Below are 18,350 nucleotides of genomic sequence, written 5' to 3'. Positions count from 1 at the left end.
TGATATCATCGCTAATGTTACTTGTACCTTCTAGGTTTTCTAGACAGTCTCTAATGATGGCCTGAAATTTTTCTACTGCACAACTGATTCCAAATATCAATCGCTTGTACCTCCTGAGTCCCACATGTGTAGTAAATGTTGTAAGGTTTCGTGATTCGGGTGCAAGTTCAACTTGGTGATATCCAGAGTTTAGGTCCAATTTCGAGAAGACACGTGAACCGTTTAGGTCCAGTATTACATCGTCTATGGTGGGGGTGATGTGTCGTTCTCTCTTGATAACAGTATTGACTCTTCTCATATCTACGCAGATCCTTATCTCTTCTGGCTTCTTTGGTTTAGGGGCGACTACTATGGGAGATACCCAGGGTGTGGGCCCATCAATTTTCTCTATGATATCAAGTTGTTCTAGTCTTTCCAATTCAGCCTCGACTTTTTTTCTCATATGAAATGGTATGCGTCGGTGTGGCTGTGCAACAGGTGCTTTGCTTTCATCTGCATGAATATGTAACTGGAGGTCTTTTATCTTCCCAATACCTTCAAATCAGTCTGAGTATTCATCAAGAATATGGTCTGATGTAATGCCTGGAATGATATCTAGGTCCACCGCTGTTTGGTAACTGAGCAAGGATCCACAATTGCCTCTCACAATGTAAACTTCTGTCATCACGGACGTCTGTCCACTGAGTGATGAAATGTTTGTATAAATGCTGCCGACTAAGTTAACTGGTTTTTTTGCTCCATATGCAAAGACCTTTGTAATAGTAGGGTTAACGGCTGGGCAATTTCTTAGTTTACTGTAGCTTGATTCATCAAGAATGTTTATGGTTGTACCTGTGTCTACCAGCATTTCGATTTCTGTGCCACATATTTTGATCTTTGTTTTCGGTTGCTTAATGTTGCTTACTTTGGGTCTCTTGATATGAAAGGTGCATTCGTCTTCTGAACTCGAAGATTCAATGTTAGCAGGCTCCCGCATCTGAATTTGTTTCACTGATTTTGATCTACACACGCGACTAAAATGATCGTCCTTTCCACAGGAATTGCATCGCTTCCCTTTCGCTGGACACTTTCCTTGATGAGGGTATGATCCTCCACAATTGCGACACTCTTTCTTCTTTGTCTCTTCCCGAGTTTGCTCTTCCCAAGTTTGCTCTGTGTCCCCCTCTATGATAGTTGCCTCTGTATCCTCCTCTGTGATAATTGCCTCTTCCTCTGTTAGGTTGATGTGGTTTGTAGTTTTGTTTTCGTGCAGTAGTTTTTTCCATGGCGTTGACATGCGCAGCGTCGTTTTCAATACCAGTGGCCTGTTATCACTTATTTCAAATGAACGTGCCCATAGAAGTAGCTGTTTCAAGTCAATTTCACTTTCACGAAGAGCTCTTCTCCGCAATCTTGTAGAGCTGCACGACTGAATAATTTGTGACTTAATTTCGTTGTCTGTTTTCTCAAACTCACATGTCTCAGCAAGCTTCCTCAAACGTGTGTGGAAAGTGTCTATAGTTTCTCCTGTCTCCTGTTTCGACTGCCTGAATTTGTAAATGTCATACTCCTTATTCCGCTTGGGGACAAAGTATGCATCGAGAGCATCTAACTCTTGTTTGTAAGGGTCTTCTTCGTCTTGCGCTAGAGTTAACGTGGTAAATATGTCGTGTTCCTTCTCACCTGCGTAGTGTAGAAGAATTGCCTTTCTGCGATTTTTGTCGCTGATATTCACTGCAATCAACAGATTCTCGAGTCGATCCTTCCATTTCTTCCATCTTGTTGCAGTACTTCCTTCTGCATGTACTGCGAATTCAGGGAATTGAGGCAGATTCATTGCCATCCTCGTCGCCAGTGTAATATTGATGATTTGCTCGGAAAGAATAACACCATGTGCTCGTACACATTTATTACGGAACTGAGGTCACAAACAAGACAATACACTAAACATGAAACCATTACAAAATGGACAATAAATTTCCGGATATTACAAATTCCAAAAAAAATTATTACCTTACGCCCCAATGATCCGCCATGGATGCATAATAATAATAGGAAATCTATTAGAGCTAGAAAACGTCTTCATTTTATTGCTTAATTTTGGATGATATTAAGAAAAATCATCGGTTCTAAAAACTCAAGTACTTATCCTACAAATAAAAGCGAGGAACAAAGCCTGCCAATAAGTGACAATAAAATTAAAGCAGATTTGTTTAATAATTGTTCACAATCAGTAGTTAACGACGAAAATACTGAGTTACCAAACAACGATAGTTTTAGTGATACATGTATCATTTCGAACAAAGTGATCTCAACACAAGACGTTTAAGATGTCTTAGAAACACTAGACACGAGCAAGGGCTACCGGGCCTGATTGCATCAACCAAACATTACTAAAACAAGCTTCGCCAGCTATTGCCGAACCACTAAGCAAGTTTTTCAATTTATCGCTTCGTAAGTCTACAGTTCCAGCCCAATGGAAAATTGCAAACATTATCCCTGTATTCAAAAAAGGCGCCAGCAATATCGTTAGCAATCATAGGCCGATATCATTATTAAGTGTTCTTGGTAAATGTATGGAAAAGTGTATTTTCAAACATTTATACAACTTCATTCTCACCAACGATATTCCTACACCGCACCAATCTGGCTTTAGACCAAATGATTCTACAGTCAATCAGTTATTAAGTATAACTAGTGATTTGTACAAAGCAGTCGATCAGGGTAAAGAAGTTAGAGTTGTATTTTTCGATATAAGCAAGGCTTTTGACAAAGTATGGCACATTGGTCTACTGTACAAGCTTGAAAAATTTGGCGTTCGAGGAGAATTACTCGAATGGTTTAGAAATTACTTACATGATAGAAAACAGTATGTCGTAATCAATGGTAGCAAATCAAACATTGGCCATATTAAGGCTGGGGTACACCATGACTTGGTCACCAATATTAAAATTATTTGCTGACGATACATCTCTTTATATTGTTGTTGATAATGCTAATACTTCAGCATGTTTAGCTAATACTTCAGCATGTTTGTTAAATACAGACCTTGAAAAAATTCATAATTGGTCAAAACAGTGGCTTGTGTATTTTAACCCAATCAAAACGTAATGTCTAACCATATCTAATAAAGTCAAGAAACCCTTTCATCCATCCCTAATATTTAATGATGTTCACCTGAAAGAAGTAGAAACCCTTAAACACTTAGGAGTTATTCTTAGTAGTAATTTGTCTTGGAATTTACATGTAGATGAAACAGTTAAAAAAGCATATTCGCGCCTTGGTATGATGCGAAGACTCAAGTATATTCATGATAGGAAATCTTTGCAAAAACTGTATTTTTCTTTTGTAAGACCAGTCTTAGAATATGCAGACAATTATATAGGACAACATACCAGAATACTTGGCCAATAAGATTGAAAGTATACAATTGGAAGCAGCCAGAATAGTTACGGGAGGGAATAGACTGGCATCCAGACATCTGATATATAAAGAAACGGGATGGGAACCATTATCGAAACGTAGGGAAAATCATCGTCTTATTCAACTTCACAAAATATTTCACAATATGGCTCCTAATTACTTATCTACTATCATCCAATCACAAAAAACTCAAGGACAGAACTACAACACAAGAACAATGCACCCACTGCGAGAAGTCAATACAAGAACTAAGCTTTATTTTAATTCATTCTTCCCAGCTACAATAAGACAATGGAATGCTTTACCCCAAAATGTGCAATCAAATCCTTCATCACATTGCTTTAACACATACTTACATACCATTAAGATTAAAATCCCAAATTATTTTTATTTAGATACCAGAATAGGCCAAACTCTTCACTCCAAACTAAGACTAGAATGTAGTGGTCTTAACCTTCATTTGTTTCAAAGAAAGTTAATCAACTCGCCTCTTTGTATTTTCTTTATTTCGGTGTAAATTGTTTTTTTAAACCACCCCCCCCCAAGCATATACATGCTAGCTATATAATAAACGATAATCTCTTGAAAATGTTAATTGTAATAAAATGCTCAGATACCCACCCCCTTCCAAATTGTCATATATGTACATCTATTAGGATAGCAATTCTAAAATCGTTAGATGTGCAAGTATATTTAAAATATGGGTAAAAGTAGACTTTGTATTCTATGAAATAATACGCGTCAGATTTAACAGTAAAAAAAAAGTTTCACTAATTAAAAAACAAAAAGAACATCGTCAAAGTTTACTTGCCCTTTGATTTTATAATTTTATTCAATATCAGTAAATTCTTCTCCCGAATTGAGCTCTATCGATGGCATAATTCATCTATTCACTGTTCCTATCTTGTTATGGAACTAATAGAGTGTGAACATTATTGTCAAACTGAACTTTTTTTCATTGAAAACTTTATCTGTTTTGCAGACAAATTATATAACCGCCCTAACGCGTGGTATTTAATTTGTCTGTACATTCTTGTTAAGTTATAGGGCCGACGGCATTTAAAAATATTCATTCAATGCAAAAATAGATATCGATGATCTAAGTCCTCTATATGGATCCCTATGTAGTCAGAACCTCAATGGAGCCCCTGTAACACCAATAGTTACGCTGTCATACCTACGTCTAACTCTATACAGCTATATAAGCATCAAATTCTATACTGATTTTATATTTCCGGAACCCAGGCCCTTGCCGGTACGTACGTTATGAGTATAAACAAAATAATCTGCCCTAAAAAAATGACAAATTTGCGTTAATAGCATAGCATTAGAAATGTGTTAGAATCTTAACGCAAATTAAATTGTTCTTTAATTAAAAAAAAAAAGAAGGATGTGGACATGACTGTATCAAAATTATATACATAAACAATTAAATGATTTCTTTTTTGGAGATTTATGCGGGTAAGAAGGTAACGATCCTTGCAATAAAAAAAAGAATTAACATAACCAGCGTAAGCCTTCGTGAGTCATTTAAGAAAGCATCTCATTGTTTATATTTACATATTTCGTTTAACAAGTTAATGAATTAATCGTAAATAGTAAAAATAACTAATTTTTTTTTTGGGGGGGGGGGGGGGGTTGATTTTAATCAACTCTCCTATGCAGTTACTCTGGCAAACCGAAAGTGAAACAGTGTTTGGACATACATGTAAGCACAAATCATCATCGGAAATAATCGATAAATTCGATGTAATGAATTCTCAAGAATTGGTTTTCAAGGAAACTTATTTATTGATACCTTGAAAATCGTCAGGTTTTAAATGGTAGGAAACAATTTAGACATTTTTTATAGTGGTATGTATTCCTACGCTACAGTTTATTATAGTATCGTTCAACCAGACGATCGGTGGTTTCCGTAAATCTTCGACAAGCAGAGAATTTCTCTTGCTTGTCGGAGATTAACGGAGACAGCCGAGCGTCTGGTCGAACGAAGCTAGCGTTCAATATTGCTTGGATCCATACAATTTTCCAGAAATATTTCGATTACTGATACGTACGTTGTTGGAATTAATAGTATCTTTATATTACACGACATGATTCATTTATAGGGTTTTCTCGAAATTCTTTTCGGAAAAGTCCTAGTATTCATATTATAAAAAATGTGCGTAAATCAAATACATATAAGAAACCACTTGCCATGCAAAATAACATTTTCGTTGATTCTAAAATAAATAATAATCGATAAAATCAACTCCCGTCAGTACTTCAGTACTTTGTTTTAGGTATATCAGTACATTAGATGGAGAAAAAAATGACTTTTTCTTCTTTGGATAGTAATTTGAGTTCCGCGTGATTTCGTGCACAATTGTCCGTGGTTTAATTAGGTTGTTAAGTATTAAGAACGATCAATAAACTAGTATGAACCAGATTGTGTAGATTTTAACCCTGTTAGTTTTATAAAGCTATGAATCACAATAGGTTTTCTGAAGAAATAAAAGTTATAACACTGGGTAGATGTAAATATAACAGTTTTACACTTTTGGCAGATTTGATGTTAAATAATTGTTCAATGCATTTTTGCAGTACCTTTAAAAGTTGACAATAACTCTTGTTAAAAAAAGTTGGATTTATCAAGATGAAAAAATCGTAAAAGAACTAGGTACAATTTCAGACATATTTGGCCCTGCTTAAGGATGAATTTTAAAAATATAACAAAAAATTGAAAAGTAACGTTTATTTACATAAAAATACCCATAAATTAAGAATCTATAAATAGTTACGTGATTAGACTTTCACAGGGTTAATTGTGACGTCATTAACAGTGCATTTTCTCGTAATTTTCCTACAACTGAGCAGAAGACACAAGCTCCTTAGTGTTTTTTTTAAATAGAAAAATATGCTAGCAGCCGTCACCCACGATGAAACTCATATTATAACTTTATCATGTGATATTACATAAAATATATCAATTTCGTTATAGGCGACGGCTGCGGACACATTTTCCTCTTTTAAAAAACTATGAGAAAATGTGCCATTTTTCATCATTTTAGACTAAATCCTAAAAATATGCCAAAATCTCTAAGTCATAATTTTTTGAAACAAGATAAAAGTTTTTAACCTGGTACTTTATATACACACATGTTCAAGACGGTATATGTTTATTTTTATAAGATTTAAACAACTTTTGAATTTTAGGGCAAATATTGAAAGAAACTGTACCTTCTTGTTTGATTTATTTATCAAAGATTGGAAGAGCGTAATATATGTGCATTTGGATTCAATCATATTTCTGCATATACATAGCCAAGAGATCTATATAAATATAAAGACCCCGGATTTCAACCGTTTGTCATGTCTAAATATAGATTTTACTGTCAGAGACATTGAGTATGAAATTTCTATTTTTAACAGTTTTAAAAATATTTAGCATCAACGTTTTGGTAACATATTCAATCGATTTCGTGTCTCACAAATAGATGTAGCTCCTGAATAAATTCGAATCCCTTTCCTTTTATTTGCAGATGATGACAAAGAGACGCTATAATGGACGTTACAAAATTAAATAGACCCTCAGAGGGGATTCAAGACATCATACTTAAATGGATCAGTTGTCTATGTGAGACCTTCTTATTCTTTGCAGAAGAAAAAAGTTTAGACGTTAATTTTTGCTTATACATTTGGCATGCCAAATTCACAAATGAGCTATAGACATATTTTTAAGACGATAACCTAGTTTTATTAGCTGTAAACCGTAGTTTACAGACTATAGTTAACGCCGTTCATCTATATTTCACAACTGTAAATCATAGGTAATACAATATTCTTTAACAGGTTAACACTGAAAAAAGTTGCAAAATATAGTTCATCTGATAGATTTGTGAAACTAGGATTTACAATTCTTAACTATACTGGCGTTCTCGCCGAGTACCATTTCTCGCCAGTGCAATGTTACGTCACTTTATCAACACATAAAATTATATACGAAAAATGACGTCACAATGCACTGGCGAGAAATTGTACTTGGCGAAAACTTAAACTAATCAAAAGTAAGTTTGCAGATGTGAATCTATATTTAAGAGCAAAATCTATTATTCACTTTTATTTATAGACAAAGTATGTAAAACTTTACGACTGTTTTACAGGTAAAGACTATAGAAAACGAATCATTAAATATATATAGTTACGCTTCGTAAACGAATAGTTTACAGTCAATAAATCTAGTTTATGAACTCTAAAACTATGTTTAGCTCATTTTTGGGAGTTGATTTTAATCAACTCTCCTATGCACTTACTCGGGCAAAGCGAAAGTGAGACAGTGTTTGGACCTTAGTACAAATCAATACCGCCGACAACACTTAGTTCTTGAAAATAATCGATGAATTCGATGCAATGTATTCTGAAGCATTGTTTTCAAGAAAACTTATTTATTAATACCATGGAAATAGTAAGATTTTAAATTGTACAAACAGTTTAGATATTTTTAAAGGTCGTATGTATTCCTACGTTAGAGTTCAATGTAGTCTCGTTCAACCAGACGCTTGGCTGTCTCTGTTAATATCCGACAAAACAGAGTCTCTCTTGCTTGTCGGAGATAAACGAAGACAGCCGAGCGTTTAGTTGAACAAGACAAGAGTTCAATCTTGCATGGATCCATACAATTTCTCAGAAATATTTCGATTACTGATACTACTTGCCATGCAAAGTCACATATCGTTGATTTTGAATAAATGATAATCGATAAAATCAACTCCCGTCAGTACTTCAGTACTTTGATTATGATTTTGGCGTATCAAACATAATGAATTTTAAAATGCTATTTGAGACTCTTATCATGCTGCAGTGTGTGGAAAAGCAGAAAAGAGAAAAATTTTATTGTGTTATCACACCCGGGATACGGGCAATGTCAAAAAGTTTTTGAAGAGTTTACAAAACACCAAAGCTGACGTCATCGTGAAAAACGAAAGCGAGACTAGAGATGATGACGATGATTACAGTAACTTTAGTAAAGGAATCGTCCTGGTCTGTCTGTCTGAAGAATTCGTGGTCACTCAGGCGTTCACAAAAGGTACTTCAACTTACGGGAAATTTGATTGGTCAGGTTACATTAAAAGAAAAATTCTTAGGGCTGGTTGGTACATTTGTATGATTTTTTACTATGACAGTATGATGCTTTATTTTAGACTATATGTTATCTTCTATGAGAGGAAATGAGCTCTCCTTGATAACGTTTGATCCAATGGTGTCCCAATGGCAAAACTACAAGAGCAATCTATTGGTCTTTGACAAAGTTTATAGACCTTCAGTGTTTTCCTTACGTAAAACCCAAAAAGGTTAACTCTCTCTCTCTCTCTCTCTCTCTCTCTCTCTCTCTCTCTCTCTCTCTCTCTCTCTCTCTCTCTCTCTTATATTATAAAGAATTTAAACAATCATTTGAATTGTTCTTTTGGGAAATGTATTAGGTATTCAGCTTTTCTTTTTTGGCTCATAACAGAGAGAAAAGAGAAGTACATATACATTAGCAACCATCCGAACAACGCCAGAGAAGTTAACAAAATCTGTGCAATCTTAAAAAACTTTGATCTAAATATCAGTAAATTCCACACCCTCGCAAAAATAGACAATGACGTCATTCATCGACTTACAGAGGATCTCAGCAGTGCAACGCATTATCTCGTGTTTTTATCACGTGATTATTCACAAGATGAATTCTGTCAATTTGGTAAATATTTGATGACAACCAAAATTTAATTTGATTTCAATTCGTTTATAAAACAGTACCAAACCTTTCCCTCAATTTTTATTTCAGAACAAAAATTGATTCGCAAAACGGGAAAACAAGTCTGTATTTACATGGATAAACAAACAGATATGTCGCCGCAAGACTTACAAAACACATGGATTGTTCCTTACGAAGAGGACGATGTACTTCTGAAAGTTTTACTCAAACACACCTTTATTTCAAAAGGTAAATCAAATTCTTAACTACCTGGCAGTACACCAAGTAAATATTATACATATTATAAATTTACATGTAAAATAGAAATAAAACTGAATTAAGCATTTTTTTGTTACATGCACATCACGAATATGTATTATATTAATCCTTGGTTTTCAAAACTTTCTTTATTAAGCCTTTTTTAGTTACATGCACATTACGTTTATGTATTATATTAATCCTTGGTTTTTTAAACTTTCTTTATTGTATCTCAAAAGATGAGAAGAAAATAGCACTCATAAGTACAACAGACAAGAATTTGGCAGAGAACCTTCGAAATGAATTGAGAAAAATATACAAACACCATCAAATCTATTCGACAGTTGGATTGGACAAAAATAAAAAATACGCCCTCATCGCAAATTGTGAAATATTCATCGCCTGTTTGTCCGATATCTATTATAAGGATAACACTTGCAGAAAGGGTATGCACTATAATAAAGTTTGGCTTGTTATAAAGAAACATAAAAACTAAATCATAAAGTAGTTATGATAAAGTTTGACAACACAAAGGATTAAGAAACAGTTTGCAATCTTAAATGTCAGTAAATTACGATTTCTAACTTTAAAAAAAAATTCAGCCTCGATTTATGCAATTGTATTTCCATCTTAATTATGATTTTCCAAGATATTGAATTTGCAAACGCTTTATGGAAAAGAATCCTTCCTCTGGATATTAAGGAGGGACGTCCCCATAGGCGACCCGAATGGCTTATAAAAATTGTTGGTAGCCATTGCTACCCAAGCGATCTACAAGACTATTTCAAAGAACTTCTTGCTGCACAAGTTATCGATAGAGTTAGGCTCTATTTTTCTTTCTAAAATTATGTTCTATTTTCCTATCACTGAATTTCATTTATCAACCTCAGACTGTCTTTTTAAAGTTTCTTTTCTAAAGGAAACTATATTTGAATTGTTAGAACGAAGAAGAATGGATTCGAAAAAGTATTCAAGTTCCTTGTCAACCAAGGTAATCGTTTTATACCGTATTATTATATTACTTTTATTAGAATTCTTGTAATATATTGTACATGATAATAATTTGTTTTGCCTCGGAATAAAATGACACACTGTCATTGAATAAAACGCGTCACTTGATTGCCGTAAAGATATTAGATATATTATGTTACCATAGAGTGAAAAGTTTTAAACAGCAACGTAGTGGATGCAATGTCTCTACAGACAATTTTGGTCCCCGACAAAACAGAACAATTGTTAAGTTTTCAACTGTCTATCTACGAAAATTTATCGGGTTCTTGACGTCAATAGAAGGTTCAGCTTCATCTCGACTTCTGAGGACGTTAACAACCCGATGCATTTCTGTAAACAGCCAGTAACCGCCATGATAACTAAACATCTGTGAAAAAAATGGAAGGAAATCGGATCATATTATGTAACGTTAACCAGCGGGCATGCTGTATCAGATGCTTTTTTGGAATTTTTCTTAGGTTTGGTTGTTCCTATCAAAAATGATCAAATAGTATTACATTTTGATGACTGTGTGTTTCAATATACAGCACTGGAACTTCCGTACCTCCAAATGACCAGGCTATCGCTATGACTATGACAGATGCCTATGGAAAAGTTGAAGTTTTTGCAGATGGTGGACTTGAGAATAGTATTGCCCATGTAAGTCATACTTGTAATTTTATTGGAAAGTAACATTATATTCTGTGTACTAGTATATCAATATTCATGCATTTGTGTGAATTTCATGCCGTAGAATTTGCTCATCAACAAATGTAAATTTACTTTATAGATAACAGATTATTCGAATAATAAACATTAACGAAATTACGCCGATAAAAACGTTGTTTTGACAGTCCGAGACAATATTAGTTTATTGATTAGATATTAACATTTTTTACTCTGATTTTCCTTTAAGTACGTTCGACTCAGTACCACAACTCCTTTGAATATTGTTTCGTCCCTCCTGATGAGACACTGGGGACTAAAGCGACCCCAGCTCCTGATTTCAATCACGGGGGAGGGGTCACAAATCCTGAATGACCCAGTGAAAGCCAGATTTTTCACCTTAGCGTTTGAAAACATCGTGAAAGAAAGTGGTATTGTGTTTCTGTTAATTCATATTGATTGCATGGTTTTATACTATATCATACGAATAATTAATCAATATAATATGATTCTATTTTCATTCGTCCTTTAAATAAACCCTCAGATTGTAATACAAATCACAAAAAGTGTTGTTTCAACCATCAGTAAGTATGTGTACAGAATATATTATTTGGAAAGTTTTGCAGGGGTGTGGATCACGACAAATGGCGCTACTTCAGAAATCTCCAAGGTCATTGGTCAAGTTGTAGAAAAAGAAGATTTAAATAAACGACCGACGGTGATAGGAATTGCATCATGGGAAGATCTAAAAATGAATCACGCTTTAGAACTCAAAAACGTATGCTAGATTTTTAAATTTCTTTAACTGCATTGCATATATAGACAAAGAGTTGCTGTTTATAGCTCACCTGAACTAAAAAAGAAATGATAAAAACTTAAAGCTGCTTGGTCCGATTTTATATCAAATTTTATGCACGCTTTTAAACGATTGTTTTGCTTAGTATATGTATAATAATAGACATTGTTGTAGTTTTTTTTTCCTAGTCAATTAAGCCAAATTTCAATGAAGAAATATATGTACACAAACGACATAAAAGGGTACCGCGTTATTTCGCCTCATGTTAAATTTCACCCCTGACGACGAGATGGGTATGATTATATTACGACCTTCACATCGCATTAAATAAAGGTCGAAATAATCAGACAAATTACAAATAAACATGTGTACGTTTTGTTCGCTAATATTTCTGAAGCTTTCTTTACAATCGATTTATAGCATGCGGGTTGAATAACCCCAAAAAATAATAATTCGGAGGACGAAACCAAACGGTTTCCTTTTCTAAGAATTCCCGTGAGGCACTTTGGTTTGTTTTTTCTTTTGCCCAAAAAGAGATTATTTTTATTTATTTTGAATATTTCTAACTTTGAAAAGAGACTGAATCTGCTCGTGTAAATAGGAGAAAGTCCATAACTTTCTAAGATAAATGGTTTGTATGGAAAAAAAATTTGATACTGTAATAACAAAAAAATCGGACCAAGCAGCTTTAACATAGTACTAACAATCGCATTTCAATATTGGAACAACCTTTTAAGCCCAAAGTTTTATTAGTATGATCATTGAGAAAAAGTCTTGCGCAATTAAAATAAAAAGATTGAATCAGAAATTGGGGTTAGCCATCCTTTTTAATGCATGAAGTTTGAAGGTTTTTCTTAATTGTCAGGGGTTTGGGCGATGGCCGACCCAATATAATCCACGGAAGGCAGCTGCTGCCTCAGGAGACTACTGCCTCAACCCTATTTGCACGCACTTTTTGTTGCCTGTGAAACCCATTGAAAGAAAAAAAGAAAAAAGAAAAAAAGACGCTACTGCCAATTTCAGGGCCAACTTGGAGGAATACATTCGTCGTGGAAGATTCAGAAATAACAAACTAGGTGCTTTTTTTTTCCTTTTTGTCTGAAATAAAAAGAAATAGAAAATATGGTGCTGTTCAAGTTTCGTATGCTTACAAATTTGCTTTGAAGGAAGGGTTCTTTTATAGCCTGTTAGCTTATGCTACTATTTGTGATTTTTATCTCAACTTGTTTAAACATTTCTAGAAGACGACATGTCTGTGACTGTCCCCTCAGTACTTCTGGTGGTAGGGGGCGATCAATACCAGTCCGTCAGTATGATCCAGCGATCACTAGACGCCAAACGTTACGTCATTGTCTTTAAGGTTAGTTAGATATTACTAAATTATTTATGACTTACTTACACATACTGTAAATTCCTTTTTAAACGTAAAAAATTAATTCCCGCGTTAAATCGCTAGATGCAGTCCTCGCGGATTACAAAAGCTCGCTCTTATTTTTTAGACAGTTTTGCGCTATATGAAATCATAACAAAAAAGATGATGTTTTCGATTTTAATTTGTCGTATTTTGATGCAAGAAAGCGGAATTGCACAATTAATTATTTGCGTAAAATAAGGAAATTGCAGTATATGGATAGGAGTTTGCTTATAAAATTCAGCTTAAAAATAATGTTCCCCGTATCAGCTCGCTGGCTGATAGAAATCTTGCAGTGCTGATATGTATTTGTATGGCAGGTATGTCTCGTATGCTGGCTTCCCACTGTCGTGGGATCTATTATACGAGCACCACAATTAACAAATCATAATTCGTTGTGGATCTTCTCCAAAATTTAAGGCTTTATGTGATGCGAGTCTAAACGTTTTTTGCGATTTGTTGAACTTTTAAACGGTAAGGTCACGATAGACATATTTCAGGTTACACGATCTATGACGCCTGTTTATATACGATAACCGATATTCTGATAAGATTGTCCAAATAAGATTTCAAGATAAATCTCGATATGATAGAAACAACATCGCGAAACAAGTCAACGTTTTGTATGGGACACCAAATTTACAAAAATGAGCTTATCATAGTGTCACAGTCGATAAACTAAGTTTAACGGTTGTATACTATAGTTTACGGACAGAGAAATATAGTTAACGACGAGAATCTATAGTTTACATCTGTAAGCCATAGTTAACGCGATCATCTATGTTTTAGAAGTCTAAAACTATAATTAACAATGAACACAACCATTTGCGATTGCAAAACATTATTTATCTGATAAATATAGTTTTACGAGTGTGAGACTGATTCACAGCTCTTAGCCATAGTTCACGAATGCAAATTTGTGAACAGATGAGACGTTATATTTATCAGCAAAATCTATTGTTTACGTTATTTGCAGACAGATAATCTTAGATTATCATTCGTAAACTATAATTTACAACCGTTTAATATGGTTTTGCAGATGTAAACTACAGTAAACGGATCGTGTAGTATAGTTAACAAATTGTTTACTATAGTTTACGGTCGTAAACTATATTAACTATATTAACTATATTAACCATAAAATATTGTTAACTATAGTTTAGCTTTCGTAAAATTTAGTTAACAGTCGATAAACCTAGTTTATCATTAATATCGTTAATGTATAGGTCACATTTGTAAACCGTAGTAAACGCGATCATCTATGTTTCAGAAGTGTAAAACTATAATTAACACTAAAAACAACCATTTGCGATTGCAAAACATAGCTTATCTGATAAATATAGTTTCATGATTGTGAAACTATGATAAATAACTCTTAACTATATATTTAACGAATGTATTTATCAGCAAAATCTAGAAAAAGTTTTCCGGTCACTTTTTCCTTTGATACGTCGATCAATAGAAAAAATTATTAAATTTCTTATCATATAATATAACATTTTTAAATCATAAAATGTAAAGTGGCATTGATAAAAAATAAATAATGTAAATGAAGCCGCGTGTATGAATACAAACAACAGCAAAAATATGGACGGGCCTTCAGTCGATGCAAAGCTATTGAGCTGAATTTAATGGATTAAACACGAACAGAGAGTTGAAATCTGAACCGACTGAATTGAAAACGAAAGGGAAATACATGCGATGGCTTGTGATATTATTCACTGTGCAGCAGGATTCGTTTAAAATGACTTTAGTGTGAGTTAGATCGCTGGAATATGCAACTGGGCATAACCGTGCAAGAAGACGTGATCGTGGACGAAAATAGTCGATATATCGACAAATAATAGTATGTATGTGTCACAGTGTGACTTTTGTAAACGTTGTGGTAAATATATATAGCCAGTGAGGTACATAAATGATACGCCGAAAGAGTTGATGCATTTCTCAGAGCTTTGCTTTACGATGCTTATTCTGATGACTGATCATGTACGTGTGTTAATTTAAAACTCAACAAATTTTAATAGCAGTGTTACCGTGAAAGTCAGGGTTCGACATTTACGGTAGACCGGCGGCCCGAGTCCACCAAAAATTGGGAAGGTCCACCAACAGTTCCGGACCTGGTGGACCGTCGGTCCACTAAAATCCACTAAAATTTTTTAAAGTACCAGTCCACATAAGAATCAGACAAATAATGATACATGACAGTTTTCAGAATTCAATGATTTTTTGTGCAAATATTCCTTTTACTATACTATTCAAGCATTGAAAGAATTTATGAAATCAGATTACAGTTGCTATGGATATCTTCACTTCGCAAATTCCCTAGCAACCACAGGTTATTCTTTAACAGATTGCATAAAATTCTCATATTTCGAAGGGGTCAAAATCTGTCTTGATGAAATAAAATATTGGTATGAAGCTTTTGTCAAGAAAATTGACTGTTTGTTCTGTTAAAAAAACTAAGATACAGAAAAAAAAAATTTATGGAATTTTATTTCTGGGGGGAACAAATTTGTATGTTTTGCAAAATTTGCTGACTCAGCATTTTCACAATTCTAAGTGAAATTCAATAAGATATAAAAAAAATCAGCAAAAAAAGATAGCAATTCAAAACATGTCAATCTGTTATTGGGTCCAATCTTTATCAGAATTCAATTGAAAAAACATGGGTTTTTGTTTAACAAGGTTGTTGCTTAGCAACGAATATCGACATTTTTTACATTCTAAGAAGCCCAAAATGTGATTGTTAATAGCTTATAAGTAAATCTCTTTTTTAAATATCACTATAAATCATACAATATAAATAAGAAAGGTGGTTAACATCATATTTCAACATAATAATAAATAATTGTTGTTGTTGTCATGGTAACAATTAGGTTGTCATAGCAACAAGGGAAAAATATAATTTTGTGGCAGTTGACAATAATTGATAATTCATGTAACTATGTTGATCGAAACAAATGTAGCATTTCATTTTTAAAATTGTCAATGGATCGTGTGATATTAGAAAGAGAGAACTCACAGGCTAATTAGCATAGCTTTACCAGCCTTTTCTTAAATACTACACAACTTTTTTATCTGCAACTGTGTTTCCTATCTCTCCACTCTACAACATCATGTACAATTAAAATGAATTTAAATCACAGGTCATTTGACTCATTTTATATAATATCAGTAATCAATGTTGCAATTCTATATTGTGACCAATGATATAACACACTAAAAATATTTCCCCCCAAAAAGAATGTATGAAGTGATTTAATACAACAGGACCACAAAATATACATGTACATGCACATAGTTCTTATACATGTAAAATGCTGAATCATCTTTCTTAAGTTTTACACCATTTTCTTTTTTCTGTTGCCAAAAAAATTGTAATACTTCAGATTAAAATACAGTGTATGCAATATATAAACTTAGCAACTTTTATTTTCATGGGCTTTTTAAATTTATTGTATCTTGCTAAGCAACAAAAAACTGTTGCTTGATAGCAACACAAATCAGCCCTCGAAGATCATAAGTGTTAGTCGTTTTACAACATAAATGGAAATTGGTACCTAAAGTGTATAAAAATATACTTGTTTGTTGATTATTAAAACTCTTAAAATTCTCATGTGAATGTTGGTGACTTTTTTTGCTACACCCACTCCTTATAAAACTGGTTTTAATCAAATGGTCTCTCGATCACACTAAGCATTGCCCGTTTTGTATTTTATAAACTTGTTTAAGTGAGTGCTGTCAAAACTGGTACACTTGATATACTAACCGTACACTAATGTCTGTACGTTATCACATTAAGAATTCTGGTAGATCTACATCAAAGACTTCAATGCACAGTAACTTATAATACATGTATACATGTACACAATAGCACACTATGTATTACATGTAATATTTAGAATCCAGTTTTAAGCATAAGTAGACACTATTTTTGTCAAAGATTTTGAATTCCTATTGAAATTCTGCTATAACATCAGCCTTCGCAATATTAAGAAGGATTGCATCCAAATCACCATCAGTCATGTCGTTAGTAGATGTTTTTTTCATAGCTGAAAGTCTTGAAAAAAAGGAAGATATCTGACCGACTGCCAAATATTGGTTTGGGTTGAATCTTTTTTCCCCGTGTTCGTTCTTGGCCACTCTCATATTCTGAGAAACTATAAATGGGTGCACCTTTGTTCCACCATTCTCTCCATGTTGGAAGATGTCAGTCAAATAGGATTTCAGATCATCCGAAAATCGAGCATTTTTTCTGTCTTTTTTCAAGGCCCACCCCATGTCAGACTGCACAAAACTTTGATCTGTGACTTCCTCTCCAGTACTAGAAGCGTGTTTCAGGGTATCCTCTGACAATGAAGAACATGCATTCCGCCATCTCATCTTGATATCATCATAAGTGGACATTGCTTGAAGTTTATAAGTATGGTTGCCAAGGAAACAATGGTTTTGCATATCCCCATATCTAGTAAAGGTCTGAGTACATCCTTCTTCAGGACAAGGAAAGCAATGATCAACTGCAGAATTCACATCATTCCTACTATCTGTGGGTTTCCGAATGTTCCCTTCTGCTCCATGACTCGCAACAAAACCTGATTTTATTTCTAAATCTGCAATATCCTGTAATCAGAAACAGTTATTGATTATTCATTGAAAAAAAGCATTTTACGTGATATCAATGTTAACAACTTCTGTACTTGCTTCTCATTCAAACTTACATTGTTTTCATGTTCAATAGGGAATTCTTTGCCCCTTCCAATGTTGTAGGCTCGCCAAGTTGTTATAAGTCCTTCACCAAACTTCACATTTGATATTCTAGTGATGCCTTTTATTGGACACTTAGCTGCAGGAGAGGGTTTTTCAAGGAGTTCAACATGTGAAGCTTGGCATCCAGTCGTTCTTCCATGCAAGTCTATAGCTGATTTCATGTCAGCAGCTGTGATGATGTTATGGCCTGATGCTGCTTCTTAACTCAACTTCCCTCTTATATGGGCAATCTTGGCATCACAATAAGATTTCCCACTTTGGGCCTCGCTGTAGTCATAGCTGGCTATGGAAATACCTGAAATAGATTACATGTGCTCTCTTCAACATCATGAATACTCCCTTTT

General features: G+C 34.0%; 1 protein-coding gene and 1 long non-coding RNA gene across 4 annotated transcripts in view; one reads left to right on the top strand and one right to left on the bottom strand.

Moving 5' to 3' along the window:
• Nucleotides 1-4,544: 4,544 nt before the first annotated feature.
• The window catches only part of LOC105330821 (transient receptor potential cation channel subfamily M member-like 2), a 51,014-nt gene continuing 37,208 nt past the window's right edge, over nucleotides 4,545-18,350 (top strand). The window contains exons 1-14 of one of the 3 annotated variants that reach the window (XM_066080099.1): nucleotides 4,545-4,657; nucleotides 6,924-7,018; nucleotides 8,243-8,467; nucleotides 8,583-8,732; nucleotides 8,894-9,121; nucleotides 9,209-9,367; nucleotides 9,616-9,822; nucleotides 10,026-10,195; nucleotides 10,318-10,367; nucleotides 10,915-11,026; nucleotides 11,283-11,463; nucleotides 11,659-11,810; nucleotides 12,694-12,904; nucleotides 13,070-13,188. In XM_066080099.1, the coding sequence (XP_065936171.1) occupies nucleotides 6,946-7,018; nucleotides 8,243-8,467; nucleotides 8,583-8,732; nucleotides 8,894-9,121; nucleotides 9,209-9,367; nucleotides 9,616-9,822; nucleotides 10,026-10,195; nucleotides 10,318-10,367; nucleotides 10,915-11,026; nucleotides 11,283-11,463; nucleotides 11,659-11,810; nucleotides 12,694-12,904; nucleotides 13,070-13,188 (2,037 nt within the window). In that variant the 5' untranslated portion in view covers nucleotides 4,545-4,657; nucleotides 6,924-6,945. The remainder of the gene's footprint in view (nucleotides 4,658-6,923; nucleotides 7,019-8,242; nucleotides 8,468-8,582; nucleotides 8,733-8,893; nucleotides 9,122-9,208; nucleotides 9,368-9,615; nucleotides 9,823-10,025; nucleotides 10,196-10,317; nucleotides 10,368-10,914; nucleotides 11,027-11,282; nucleotides 11,464-11,658; nucleotides 11,811-12,693; nucleotides 12,905-13,069; nucleotides 13,189-18,350) is intronic. The other 2 variants (XM_034483009.2, XM_066080098.1) reach the window with 2 other exon arrangements.
• LOC117682271 (uncharacterized) lies at nucleotides 15,716-18,247 on the bottom strand. The gene is made up of 2 exons (XR_004596718.2): nucleotides 17,958-18,247; nucleotides 15,716-17,859 (listed from the first exon to the last, which is right to left on the bottom strand). It is a non-coding gene; the product is annotated as an uncharacterized lncRNA (long non-coding RNA).

Source organism: Magallana gigas, chromosome 3, assembly GCF_963853765.1.
Source record: "Magallana gigas chromosome 3, xbMagGiga1.1, whole genome shotgun sequence".
NCBI classification, from domain to species: domain Eukaryota; kingdom Metazoa; phylum Mollusca; class Bivalvia; order Ostreida; family Ostreidae; genus Magallana; species Magallana gigas.
Note: the sequence above shows the minus strand (reverse complement) of the source record. Positions and strands in the feature narration are given on the sequence as shown.